General features: G+C 41.4%; 1 protein-coding gene across 5 annotated transcripts in view; it reads right to left on the minus strand.

Moving 5' to 3' along the window:
• The window catches only part of ETNK1 (ethanolamine kinase 1), a 34869-nt gene extending 31288 nt beyond the window's left edge, over positions 1 to 3581 (minus strand). For 4 of the 5 annotated variants that reach the window (XR_010466548.1, XM_065031895.1, XM_065031898.1 and 1 more), the window contains exon 1: positions 2743 to 3165. Coding sequence is in view for 4 of the 5 variants with exons in the window: in XM_065031895.1 (XP_064887967.1) it covers positions 2743 to 3150 (408 nt within the window). In the remaining variant the exon portion in view is untranslated. Of the gene's footprint in view, positions 1 to 2742; positions 3166 to 3208 lie in introns of those variants that run through there. The other variant, XM_005511328.3, reaches the window with a different exon arrangement.
• Positions 3582 to 14980: the final 11399 nt, after the last annotated feature.

The following is a 14980-nucleotide window of genomic DNA, read 5'->3' on the forward strand; positions in this document are numbered from 1 at the left end:
TCTTAAGATTGGGAAAATATTCCAAACTGTGATTGTATTTTTACATTAGGAAGGATGACAGAACCTCTTCAAATAATTAAAGAGTTTATCTTTCATTAATAAAGAATTATTCGGAATATAAAATTTGAAATGTCCATTGTCACAATTCAAGCTGTTCACTAACTCAAAACAGGGTTTGAATGGGTTTTGAAGAGCATTTTTGTTTATGAAATCCAAAAGAACATTTTCTCATGTTCACCACAAACAACTTCTGAATTCAGCAAGCAGTGAGCTTTCGAGCGGGTTGTGAGAGAGATCTCCAGAGATCCCTTCCAACCTGAACCACACTACAATTTTATTACCAAAATTACCTGTTAGAGAATCAAAAGTGACTACTGCAAAAAGCACAGATTGGGTTTGACGACACTGCTTTGTATTACTGTAAGGCAGCGAAACCAAGCTTCAGGAATTCAAGAGTGAGAAAATACAATACCTAGTTCTATGCAGCTCCTATTACATCCTCAGATGACAACTGCAGAAAGTATCTACATGAAGGTCAGTGCCTAGACAGGAAAACTTTGTTTCTCTTTATCAGTGTAAAAGAACTTGAATATTTGTACTGGTTTGTAGTGATAACATTCACATATAATTTAAGACAGATTACAGTAGAACTGCTTGTGATTCAACAAATAATTGGAAATGCTTATGGCTAATATCAACTTTCCGTTAAATAATGCAATAAAAGGATAATTAGAGAACTAAAGATTTAAGTTTGTACCCTCTGTCCTACATTTATGTTCTCTGAAAAAAAAAAAAAGTTTAAAATGTTAAAATATATTCCTGATTTTAAATACTTATAAATCTTAGATAGAAAATTTTAATGCTTAATCCTCACTTTAACTACTGTTTTAAAATTTTTAGCTGACTAAACAATTTTGACACACAATAGTAAACTTTTGTGAGGAAAGTTAATTAACTTTCTAAAGTCAAAGTCTGAACTCTTCAACTTCTTAATAATTGTTTCAACCCAAGAGGCACTAAGAGCAAAGGCAAGTAACAGCAGAGTTCAGAGGAAGTAGTAGTTTGTTCCACCTATCAATGTTCTTTGTCTACTTTGCCATGATACTGTTGTTTCAATCATATTTTCCATGCAACATGATTGTCGTTCTCATTTCCCTCCTAAATGTATGCCCCTCTAGTGAAACAGCTCCAAGGCAGACCTTCTGTTTGCTCCATCCTCTTAATAAAACCGGCAATCTTTCAGCATTTTACTGTACATGATGCATGTGCAACTAACAGAATGCAGCAATGGTGATGATACAACTAGTTTCAAAGCACATGCATTCTTGCTTTTTAAATGCACATAGCAGTTTAAACACAGACTAAAGAAATAAAAATAAAAGGTTATTAAAGAGTTTCATAAATAGGATGTTCTGCTGTCCAAAAAAGCAAAATTACTATTAATAATAATAATAATACAACTAGTCGAAAAGTTTGAGTTTTAAAGTAACTTGGCTGAAACAAAACTCACAACAATTTTCAGACAGAAACCTCTAACCATGGGCTGTAGACTATCACTTCACTTGCAAGACCAGCCAAATTAGTCCTTGTTTCACACCAATGGTACCAGTGGTTTTTATTCTGTTAATTGCTTCTTCTGAAGAGGGTGACAGAGGAAGGAAGCAGCATGTTTTTTTCTTTAAACCTACTAGAACTTTCCCACAAGATTAGAGTCATCCCTCCCGGATAAGAAAATGTTTCACTTTCATTTATTAGTTTTCCTGTAGGAAAAGAAAGCAAAACGTTCTGTTGATAAGTACTCTCATCAGAGAACTGAAAGAACAAAACCAAGGGTAATTTTATGTAGTCCTGCAAAGGGCAGGGAGTTGGACTTGATGATCCTTCTGGGTCCCTTCCAATTCAAGATATTCTATGAACTCTAAGAACCCTGTTTAAAATTACACATTGTAATTCTATTTTCATTGCACCTCAAGATGTTGGGACTATGCTTAACTTAATGCCTACACCTCTTATAGAAATTACTTAGAAAAACCTCGTAAGTTTTATTTTCAGTTACTGGACTGGCGTACGTCAACTTTCTTTTCCCACCAAGAAACTTCAGAAAATATCAGTCAATTTATGTGCTATTACCTCAATGTGCTCAGTTTTTCTATATAAATTAGTTCCAGCAGCTTTCTTCAGAGGAACTTCACTAAATAAAACACTTCCACATACTAATAGCTGCTGAGTAAGGCAGCTTAACAGCGTGTAACAAAACGCTCAACTAAACACAGGCTGCAACTGAACTGCTACTTTAGCCAGGTAAATTGACTGGAGACTTGCATGAGGCCAGGCTACGTATATTCTAGAAGCACAAAAGCAGCCAATCCTCAGGCAGATGACTCGTCAAATATGAATGATCGCTCACCTAGAGAATACCAGACACTAAGCGGCGATACTTCCCCGCACGGCGAGACTAACAGATGCGAGCACCGACCTTAACGGGGCTGACACTTGCCGAGATACCGTCAGCCTAAAAACCAAAACTCCGCGACGAACCCAAGGCGTGTATTTGTATTTATTAACATGCGATGGCGCGGGCAGAGCCCTCCGAGGCTCCCAGGCCGACGGCCGAGCGCCCCCGCTACTTCAGCAGCCGCCCCCTCCCCTTCCCGCTCTGCCCTGGGGAGGTGGGCAGCCCCCGCACCGCTTCACGAACACCCCTGCCCGGCTCACGGGGCCCTGGCCCATCCCGTCCCTCACCGGTACCGCAGCCCTCACCCCCCGAGCCGGCAGCGGGGGTCGTGCGTGCGGCGGGGCCGCCAGCCGAGAGCGGGTGGGAGAGATCTCCCCGCCGATAACGGGGGCAAGGGGGGGAAGACAAGTTTCAGCGGTGAGTGCACGAAAGGAGGAAGAGGAAAGCGAGCGGTGGGGGAAGGAGGAGGAGGAGGGCCGGGAGGGGGCAGGGGATGCTGCCGCGCCGACACGCCCCGCCGCCAGGCTGCCGAGCAAATGGGGCTCAGCACAGGGGGCTGCGTTCGGAAAGCGAGCGGGGAGGGGGAGGGGAAGGAAGCGAGGCGGCAGCTCCCCCGCACAATGGCCGCCCGCCCTCCCCCCTTCCTTCCTCTCTCTGTCTCTCTTCTCTCCCTGCCCAAGCCCAGGCTGCCGCATCCCTTACCGGGGACCTAAAGCACAAGGCCCCGGCGGCGCGCCCGGCCTCCCCTCGTACCTGCAGCGTCACCTCCTCGGGTCTCCAGTGGGGCCGCAGGCGGCGCAGGAGCTGCAGGGCGCCCTGGCGGTAGCCGGGCCCCTCCCGCTCGCTGACAGTGATGTCCAGCTTGGGCACCTCCGGGGAGCCGGGCGGGACATGGATGTAGTTGGACATGACGGCGGTCGGTAGGTAGGTCGGACGGACGGGACGCAGCACTGGGCGGCGAGGGCGGGCGGCTCGCTCTCCTCAGCGTCTCCTCCGCGGCGGAGCCGGCAACTGAGGGGGAAATTTCCACTTCGGCTCCCGATAAAGCAGCTCCACCTCCCCCTCGGCTGCGGCGCGGAGCAGCTTGGGAGAGCAGGCGGGGCCTGGCGGCGCCCTGCCCTTCGCCTCCCCCCCCCTCACCTGCCCGCCGGCCGCCTCTTCCTTAGCCCCCTCCCGTGCCTCCACCTGCCCGTGGCCGTGGGGCAACCAGGGGGGAGACGGACTAACAAAAGCTCCTGGCCGCTGTGGAAGGGCAGCCGTGAGGAAGGGAGAGCGGCCCCCAGCCGCCACCCGACCGCCGGGGCGGGCGGGGCGTGAAGGAATGCGGGGCCGGCAGCTGTCGGGGCGCCGCCCGGTCGGTCACCGAGCAAATGTTTGATTGTAATCAGGCTCTGAGTTATCTGCTGCGGTTAATTTTTGTCTTTCAGTTTCTTCGTAACACGCCCCTTTTTTTTTTTTGCTTCTCCGCTCCCCTGCAGGGTGTGTACCTGCCAACCAGCTTGCTCCGCTTTCCAGTTTCAGCCGGTTGTAGTTTGATGCCGCTTGTGGCCCCTTAGGGCACTGAGAAAGTATTACGCTCCACGCCCGCCCTAATTTAAATATATTCATAAAGATCATCCTTTTCATAAGTAGTACAGAACAGTTACATCCTTTCTTTTTTTTCCTGTTTTATCCTGAAAACGTTACTGCTTTCAAGTTTTAGTTATTTTCAGACAAAAAAAAAGCCCAGACTGTACCACAACGTTCTACCAATCAAGACAAAAAAAAGATCCTGTCTTTTCTGTCTTTTCAAGAAATATTTTTATGCTGCCCCTAATATTCCTGTAAGTACCTGCCTCCTGTGACATTCTGTGATTTTCACATGTAGGAAACATGGAAGACTCAAGAAGTTTCTCTGTTATAAAGCAAGTTTATTAAGTTAGCCTAAGACACAAGAACTAAGCAAATGCAATAACGGCCAATGTCTTCCCTGAAGACTTGTTACTCTAAGTAGACCCAGGTCAGGATAAGGGGCATAATTTACTCTCAGATTGAACAATACCATGAAGAAAACAGCTAGTCCTACAGATTTAGTTCTCGTTGATTTTGCATTCCTCTCCAAAAGTGCTGTGCATTAGTAACCTTTCCACTGTGTCATCCGTGACTATCTATGTGTGAATGTGTCTTCTCTTTTACCAAAAACTTGCCATTATCTTGTCACTGAAGGGTTTTGCATGACCTCACTATGTAAGTACATCATCAATTCCATTATTTCTGTTGAACACCTCACCTTATCCCAATGTTTCTTCTTCATTCACCCACCTGTACACCTTCCCCCTCAGACAGCATTAAACACTTGGAACAGTTTGTCAACAATTTTTCAAGTAATTTCTTTCTTAAAACTTTTTTCTCTCATTCCTCATGACCATTATATTAGTATTCTTTGTGGTCTAAACTTTGGTTCAGACCAAGTGTTTAAGATCTTTAGAGCCACAAATCTACCTTTGTGAGATATCAATAAACAAACTTTCCTTCTGTTGTATTTTAAATGAAAACATAATGTGTATGGTTTGGTGTTATTAGTGTAAATATGTTATCCCATATTAAGAAACCTTTTTCTATCAAGGATTAAAAGGGTAAGAATATAGAGGTCTGAATCAAATTTCAAATGTCAAAATTTCCAGATCTAAGTGTTATAACTTGGGTACATTTCTAGTAGTAATATGCTTTTGACTTGTCTTTGTTTGAATGTTTCCTAAAAAAAAAAAAAAAAACCTGTTTCAAGTTTTATAACCCTCTTTCCTGCTACTTTGCATCTGTCTTTTGTATACATGGACTCATTACTTAAAATCTTCTTTCTCCCTTTCACCTGATTGGACCTATCTATTTCTTCCACTAGCACACACCGATTTTTCTTTTTTAAAAGGACATTTTAAAAGTCAAACTTTTTTTTTTTTTTTAATTTGAAAAAAGCCTTTCTTTAAACACACTCACCTTCATACATTTTTCAGTCCTATAAGTGAGTATTACCATTACAGCCTGACTATCACTCTCTCTGATCAAGCACATAATACATGGTGCCCTCAGCTTCTGCTTAGGTAGTTTGGTAGATGATAAACCAGGACTTATTTATGGATTAAGGGCAAAGTGACATTTTTGTTGAAATAAAATATCAAAGGTTGAATGTTCCAGCTTCCGTATGTTAAATTCAACAAGAACAGAGATTCAGTCTTGCTCATGTTGAACATAATACTCCTACCAGTATCTTTCAGTTATTGACTCTGAGAAGCCTTGCTAACTTACCCAAGTCTGACTAAATTTCCAGAAGATGTCTGTGAGTATATTTAAATATAAAGTGGGGTAGTTGGAGAAGTCATGGTACTTAGATTGTTTGGGAATTAAGGGAACTGAACTTCTGCCTACAAAATATTTATCAAAAAAATGAAAGAACTAAGAACACTTAGGCAGTAGAACCTTTGTATTTCTCGTCACAGTATAAAGACACATCCTTTTTGCTTGTCCTCATGGTGCACTGGGAATTCCTAATTCCTGTTTGAAAACAGTTCAATACAAGTTATAGACAGCTACTCACCCTGTTTCCTTTCCTTTTAACCTTTTAGTTCCTGCAAATGTTTGTTATGTCCAAATCAAATCCCAGAAAACACCTTCTGAAGACCGGGACTCTTTCTCAAGTTTCCGAGAATAGCGTTTTTTTCATTTTTGAAAAATGTATTTTCCTTTTTCTTTTGCCTCTCCTGTCAGCTATACCCTACAAATCGTGAAATTAATTAATAAGAACTCTAGTGGGTTCCTCACAGGCTACAAAGTGCTCAGGTCAGCCATAGTTCAGTAATAAAGAGAATGTGTTTTCTCTTAATGCACGATATTTTTGTAAGTACACCATACTAAATTAAAGCAATTTTAAGGCTGATCATAGATGTACACAACATGGGACTGAAGAAAACAGGATGCTTTATGTCGTGGCTGAGACAGACAAACGACATAGACCAAGTTCTACCAGGATGAAAATAGTGGATGCCATTTATTGCCACAAGTGCATTTTTATACAGTTTTACCAATTCATGTGTCTCTTCACTATTGGTTACAAGTTACAGCAGTAACATCTCATTGGCTATTTTTGCTATCATTGATGTTACTCTTTTACTCCCTTCTCTCTCACGGGTACATCCTTAACATCTCCAGATACTCCTTTACTCCCATCTTTCTCATGGGTAGGCCTTAATATCTGCAAGGCTAATTTCTGTTCCCATGTCCTCCATCAGGGAATCCACAGACCCACCGTAGCCCCCCATAGCTTTAGTTCTCTCCCAGGCCTGTGCTCTACCAGGCAAGCTGGGTACTGACTACGTAACAGCCTGTCTGACCTGCTTATTGTCACTGTTCTGCCATTGTCTTTCCCTTCTTTTGCTAACCAGGGAATGGGTTGCACCATTTCATTCATTTATTCCTATATTTTTCACCTTGCCTTTAGGTCAGTGCTGGATGCTTTGTAAGCTCTTTAAAAAACAAACAAACAACAAAAACAAAACCAACCAAACAAAAAACCAGCCAACCAAAAAAACCAACCAAAAAAACACACCAAAACCCCAAAACCAAATCAACCAACCAAATAAAAAATTAAAAAAAAAAAAAAAAAGGGGTGCAAAAGAAAACAGCAACATCAGACTCAGAACCAGTTTTAACTTCCCAGGTGCAGTTCTCCTGGGAAGCCTTCCAAACCTAGTAATTCAGTAATTGCTTCAGAAGAACTCAGTACATAAATGTGACTATAAATGGGAAATGTACCCCTCCTAGCCATAATTAATTTTAATAACATTTTGCATAGCAGAGCATCTCAAAATACTTGTCCTAACCTCACAAATGCAAAAAATTGAGTCATTAGAAGGTTAAACTTGCCATTAGACCAGCCAGTCAGCAGGCCTGCAAATAATTTTTGACTTCCAATCCTTTGATTACATGCATTCTTTGGTGCTTTAGAGCATGTCAACTCTGTTGATTACACAGCATGTTTTACTTGTGTCAAAATGAATCACATGTCTGTACACACAGTGTTAAACTGTAATTCAACTCTTATTTATGTATTATATTGATTTGTAGAGTGCCTGGTGCCCTAGCATCCATATTGATTTACCAGCAACTCTTGACACGCAGAGTTTATGGTTCTGTCATATGTCTATTGTATTCTTTAAACAGATTTCATTTTAATCTTGGTGAAGACTAGCTTGAAATAGATTATTTTAAAAAATCCTGACAGTTTACAAATTTCTCTAAGATGAATACTGGATATATGTTGTTGAAGTGGTAAAAACACTCACTTGAGCAAGTTGCTTGACAGAATAATAGGTTATAGCTTTTTCAAGTATATTTTGAAAGCTGCATACAATAGCAGAGTAAAAATCTTAATGCTCACTGCAGTTTTATGGCTTAATTTTCTAGTAGCTACCAATTAGTAACACTCACTTGACACGTTCCATGTGATAACCTAGTTCCTGACTATCTAACCCCTACTTCTGACAACATGGGAGTGGTGCAGTGCATAATGTAATGTGATAACAGACGTGATTACAAATTAAATAGCTTAGGGGTTTCCAGATCTTTCAGCTTTTCAGGATTTCACCTGGAAACCCCAGAAGTTTTTAGTGGAAGTCTGGATATCTGTGCCAATAGGCTTGGTTACCTCCAAAGCCCCTTTGGATGAACACACAGGTGTCTTCCCTCTGTGCTGTCTCTAGCTTTGAGTCCATGAGCTGTAGGCTGAACAGCCATGAGTGGTTATCCAGTCACACACCCTTCAGAAAACCTAAGCAAAATAAGGAAAATGGTTAAATATGCATGTTCATTAATCTCAGTTCAGTGAAGAGAAAAAGCCTGGCAAAACCTGTTTAAGTCAGTAGAACCAAACACATGCTTATGCTTAAGCAGATCCTAAATCAAAATGAGCAGCTTAGCAAGGAATTCTGTGATGTCTCCATGCTGGTGGGGCTGAATTATACATTTGTTTCAGGCTATATATAAAACATTATAGCCACTGGGTGTAAAGACAACAGATAAAATCTTTGTACTAATTACACTACTCAAAAATACAGATTAAATACATCAGTACAAAATTATAATTAAGGCCAGTATCAGCATTTATTTTAAAAGACTCATCTGTATTTTAAAATATGAAGAGTAATTACAAGTTGACGGATCCTCGACTAAACTTGAACTATACACACGTCCAATGATTTACCATATTCGTGTTTTTCTCAAGGACAACACATAGACACACTGTGTAAGAGCCCCAAAAGAGTCTACTTAGACAGATTTAGGATGCCTTGCATGCAAGAATAAATTCACCTGCAGCAATGTAAGAGGATTAGTTCAGTGGCTTTTATAACTTCTAGAAATTTAAGCTTTTCTGACATCTTACTGACTAATCAAACATACTCCTATGAAGAAAAGTTTAAACCTCAGCAAGTTGAAACATTACCTGTGAACAAAGACAATATCGAATGTACATTTAAATGTTATGTAAGCCTGTCTGTAAAAGAAGTCTAGAATACTTTTCCTTATTTTTAAGGTACTATCAGAATGTCATTCTGTAGTCTCCAGAGAAGTCTCTAATCAGTTTTATAGCATTAAAAAGTGTGTGTGGGAGTTAGCTGAACTAAATTAAAACAATCAAAAAATGTCTACAGAATCATCTTGAGAGACTGAGAGTACGGTTGTCACATTTAAATGACTACCAGTTCACATTCAGCCTGAATCAATAATAAAGAAGCAGCAAAGGCAAAGAAAGGCAGCAATGAGGGGAGATGAGAGGGAGAAGGGGAAGGAAAGAGCAGGATTCTGTGATTCTGTGTCAATGAGAGAAGAAATTACTACATGGTGCCTTCCTCACAAAGAAAACATTCCCAGCAACTTTCTTGGTAGTTTCAAGAAATAAAGGACTGGAAAAAACCCATCAAAATTATGCAGAAATTGTGCTGCTTTCCTGTCCTTATATCCAGTTCCTTTACATCAAGGTGATGGATAACCAGGAGGACTCTGGGGCAACACCATTGTACCCTTTCTATACGTATTGCAAGAGCTTGTGTATCAAGGCCTGTGTGCCCAGTAGACTCCAAGGTTGATGCTCTTTTGGTGCCCCTGTGTGCATCTTCTCTACGTCTTACCTCCACCCTTGTTTACAGCCTATTTCCTACACAACTAAGGTTAATGTGACCAGACTTTGTGTCTGTCCTCCCTTAATAACTTGGAGGAGGGACTTTCGAATTTCACTGGGACTTCCACTCCCAATCAAAAGACAGTTTTAAATCCTGTAACTGGGGATTACAGAACAGGTGGAAAGAATCACTGTTATTTCTCACTGAAAAAAAATATAACAGTTGAGCTAAGTTTTTATCCATTCTCTGGCTGCCGATGAAGTAAATTGTTTGGGTTTTGTCTCTATATTTACCGTTTCTCAGCTGAGTAGATGGGGTGAGGTCTCTTCGCTTTTGAAATGTGCCTAATCCCACTTCCTCTGGATTCAAATTGCCTAGCATAACCTATATCTTAGTATCTCCTGCTCAGACTCTGCCTCTTTTTTCTTTCTTTTGATCCCCCTGCCTTTTTTCTCACACAGTGTTTTCATGTTTTACTCCTTTCCTGACAGCAGAGTGGAAGCTCTTTAGTGAAGGAGTTGCACTGTCTTCAAGGAAAAAGTAAAGGCACCCCAAATTAGTCCATGGCTCTCCAGTAATTTTCCTTTTCTGGAGCCTTTCTTTTTGTTCTGTAATAGACACGCTTATTTTTGCTTGTGTGTTTTTCTGTTGTTGTGGTGCTCATTTTATCTTGTTTTGGTTTTGTTTGTTGTTTGGTTGGTTTGGTTTGTGTTTTGTGTTTGTTTTTGTTTTGTTTTGTTTTTCCAGTGGCGATTCGTGGTTTACGTTGCTTTTAGCTTATTCCTGTTTCCTTGTGGTCTTCACCTTCTTTTGTTGTATACCAGCATGGTTAAAATCAGCTATGCCAGAGGAGCAGATCTTTTGAGCAGCCCAGTCATCTTCCATTGCCGTCACAAGGAAAACGACCGTTTACTTCATTAGGAGCCAAATGAAGTGAAACAGGCCACCTACGTCTGTACAGTCACATGAGCCTGGATTAAAGTTCAGAGCGGCGTTCTGCTCCCTCGCTGCCGTCAGCCCTCACCCAGTGACGAGGCACGTTCATGTTCCACCCACCGCTCGGGGTGCAGCAGCCAGAGATGCCCTGGGGGCTGGGGGCTACTGGGGCTCCCCCTGGGGCAGCAGGGCAGGGCTCACCCCACCAACCTCAGCCAAGGGGCAGGGCAGGCTGGGCTGAAATGGGGTCCTGGGGAGGCTGGGCAGGGCCATTAAAGCCCATGAGTGCCCCAGGGCCTGGCAGCAGCCCCCCTAGTGCCACTTTGGAGGAAAACAACCTGCTCTCAAGGGGGTAGGGCAGAAGCAAATCTGACTTTCAGAGGGGTTGACTCATGTTTCCACTCCAAACCTACAAGATGTAACGTCGCCATCTCAGGCTGCTTTAGAAAGTCCTACAGGTTTTATTTACTCCTGAGGTGTTGAATCTTAGGGAGCTTGTCAAAGAAGTACAGTGGGCAGAAGGGAAGAATGGCTCAAAACAGCCTGATATTTAATCATATGCTGTAAATACCTTTTACAGATTTCTCTGTTTGCAACTGTTGCTAAGCATGGGAAATCACTGAATTAGTCAGCTTCATTTGTTAAGGGAGAGCCTGGAACATTAATTAAATTACATTTCAAGTTTAGGGCTAATAAAACTATGTTTTCCCATTGGAAAAGTTAAGGACAATAAAATGACAGCAAATATACTAAGGGTAAAGGGCTAATTTTGCCAAAGTCTCTGTCTTCCTCTCCATAGGGCTGTAGAGCTCAAAAACCACAGAACTGGAGAGGACTGCAGGGCAGGAAAATTGCTTCCCCAACTCCTGCCAGCTTGGACAATAAGTAAGCAGGAGGGTAATCAAGCAGAAAGGTAGCAAGAGTTGCTACTGCAAGAACATCGTGTCTTACTCAGAAGCTCCCAGTGCGAGTGGAATTCAGAGTTTAAGTTTTACGAAAACACCTTGAAAGAGAACGGTAAGCAAACACACATTCTTAATCATTACCAGCTCTCCTAAATACTGTTTCTTTCTCATCTTCCCTTAAAATATTCTGGTTTGTGCAGCAGATTTAACTCTGCAGTCTTTACACTTGACAATGTGACAACGTTTCTCCTTTGTTTAAACTCGCAAAGTTTTTCACATGTGAAAAGGAAAGAATATTCATTCCGGCTTCACCTCCCTCTCTCTAAAGCCCAGAGGTACAGAGTAATGCCTCCTGTTCTTTCTCACACACTGGAATTTTGCATTTCTATGCCAGCTGGGCCTCCCTGCCCACAATCCCTAAAGGCTCAGGTTCACCCAGAGTACAGCAGAAAATATTTTGCAAGCAGGTCGCAACTGCAACATTGTGTTTCACTGTGATCGGTGTATCTTCTGCCTCAACGTTATTCTGAGATTTACATGTTTATCTTTACTTCAAGTTTCTAAACAAGCAGCATTTTTGTTTAGAAGATACTGTTTTCCCTGGTATTCATTACAACTGGCTGTGCTTTGAGTACGTCAGGAGCTTAGTCAGCTGTTAGTGCAACCGAGGCTTGTTTTTCTTCTTTTTATCCCTTTCATCCAGTGGAAAAAGTTTCCTGCTGTTCTCCCTACTGATATTTGATATCCTGTCTCAAACTGATGTACATCTTTAACTTTTAAAGAACAGCATGTTAACTAGCTCTGTTAATTACCATTCTTAGTTTAGTTTAGTTTAGTTTTGGTTTGGTTTGGTTTTCCATTGCAAGATTATTTTGGATGTGTTACTTCTCAGGGGAAGGACTTTTTCTAATCCAACTCCCTCTTCTGTAATAAAAATAATAAAATCGCTTTCTCATGCTTTTTTTGCAACAATGTATTTATTTAATCTTCTTTGCCTAGAGTAAGCAAAGCAGCCAGTCGGCAGCTTTTCTGAATCTCTTTTACAAGTAAATTGCAAAGAAAAAAAAGTACGGAACTTAAAAGAATTTTCAAGTTCCTCAAAATGGGTTACATTCTAATACCATTTCCTGATAATTATTGTTCCGCCTTCTTTTTTTACCAGAAATAATCTTTCTGGCACCCAGAGCAACTACCTACATTGGAAAGAAACACTTGGAAGCCATTACTATTGCAGTTATTGATCATGTAATCAAATGTATCGCTAAGAGCAATGCCAAAAGGTGTCAATTTACGATGAGTAAATGACATAGTACTCATTACGATGAGTAAATGACAAAGACATTTCCAAAACCTTATTCATTGAACACTGAACTCTCTGCTTACCTTTACAAGTATTTGCTTCCCATTGTCTTTGGGAACAGGAATCATAGGATCATAGAATGGTTTGCGTTGGAAGGGACATTCAAAAGTCATCTAGTCCAACCCCCTGCAATGAGCAGGGACATCTTCAACTAGATCAGGTTGCTCAGAGCCCCATCCAGCCTGGCCTGGAATGTCTCCAGGGATGGGGCATCTGCAACCTCCCTGGGCAACCTGGGCCAGTGTTTCACCACCCTCATTGTAAAAAACTTCTTCCTCGTGTCTAGTCTGAATCTCCCCTCTTTTAGTTTCAAACCATTAACCTTGTCCAGTCATAACAGGCCCTGCTAAAATGTCCATCCCCATCTTTCTTACAGGCTCCCTGGAGCCTTCTCTTCTCCAGGCTGAACAACCCCAACTCTCTCAGCCTGTCCTCACAGCAGAGCTGTTCCAGCCCTCTGATCATTTTTCTGTCCCTACTCTGGCCCCTCTCCAACAGGTCCATATCCTTCCTGTCCTGAGGGCCCCAGAACTGGATGAAGGACTCCAGGTGGGGTCTCACCAGAGCAGAGCAGAGGGGCAGAATCATCTCCCTTGGCCTGTTGGCCATGCTCCTGCTGATTCAGCCTAAGTATACAAAAGCAGAAACACTGAAGGAATGTTTGAAAGGTAGATCAACTGATCTTACAATCACATGGATTATTTGCCCAGATCATGTATTTATAAAAACAGTTGTGATACCATGCATAGATCCTTAGTGGTGGATAAGTTAAACCCATGAGATAGCTCTTATCTGATGGTCGCTTCTTTTTCAATAAATCATTGTCTCACTTTGCTTTGCGAGGTTGCATAAAGTCACTGGCTCAAGGTCAACTTTTATGGCATTCCTATAGTGTCCCCAAACCAGCTTTGCCACAGACTCAACCAGATCCTATCTTACAAGCCACTACCATACAGGGACCTGTGATGACGAAAGTAGAATAAACCACATTTGAACCTTCAGAACCCATTTAAAAAAAATCACCTTTAAAACCCCTTTGACAAATTTAAGGTCACAGCTTATTTGTAGTTCACTTTCCGCCAGCCAGAGATTTACTTTTCCTCCACCATGGAGGACAACTTTTCCACCAGGAAAAGTTCTCCTTAATCCTGTGTGCACATGAAAGCTGATGCCAGAAACCAAACCCCTGGCAGAAGGTATTTTTTCCAACAATAACATCTCCCTTGCTTACTCTTTTGTAAAGCAAACTCCTTAACTGTTTCCAGAAATCTATGTTTCTGCTCTTTTCCGGTTTATTTCAACTTTCCCTTTTATATCTTTGTGGTGGTTTTTGGCATTCTTTCCTCAGCTAGCTGTTCAAATCTGATCCTCATAATTCACTAGTTGTTTTCATTTAAAAAGTGAGTCTTCTCTTAGAAAGAAAAGCTCACAATTAAGAGGTTTTACCTGGCCAAAAGAATCTGGCAAAATCTGAATTTCATATGGGAAGGATCACAGAACAGAACACATGTAAAAGAACAAAGCACACTTTTGATGTGGCTGCTGAAAGCGTAAACAAGATCAGAAAAAGGTTAGAAAATGAAATGTAATTAGTACAGGGTTTGGTTTTTTTGAATACTGTATTGGGAAACACAATCTTAATTTTAGGAGGGGGGAAGGAAATTATAGAAAAACTGTGTGATAGAGAAGCTTAGGCTCAAAGTTCAAGAAGCAGGTGAAACAGGGGCAGAACTAGCTGTGGAGATAAATTTCTTAGTCTTTGACCCAATTTTATAGGACCCTGAAGTGAATTCCAGTTTTACATGTGCCCTGTGGATGCAAGGTGAGTGAAAGCAGTACAGACATTTAAAAAAGAAGATAAGCTGTTTCCATAGGCATACCCTATGAAAACCTTTTCCAAAAACTAATCACTACTTTTATGTCCTTTATCAGCAAAACATGGAATTCACTCCAATAAAATTTATGTCCAATGAATTTAGAATAAATTGAAGAAAAGCATTTTTAACTGAGATAAGTGTATGGAAAATAGTGCTTTGGGCAGTTTAGGTAAATTTTGTGGCTGAATAATTTTATGGCTGATAATAATACCTGCAGTTACTGCACATACCAAGCTAAGGATAATTAAGATAACGGTAATTAAATTTTATTCTTGTAGGGTATAAACTAAACTGGCAAA

The sequence above is a fragment of the Columba livia genome, chromosome 1 (assembly GCF_036013475.1).
Source record: "Columba livia isolate bColLiv1 breed racing homer chromosome 1, bColLiv1.pat.W.v2, whole genome shotgun sequence".
Taxonomy (NCBI): Eukaryota; Metazoa; Chordata; class Aves; order Columbiformes; family Columbidae; genus Columba; species Columba livia.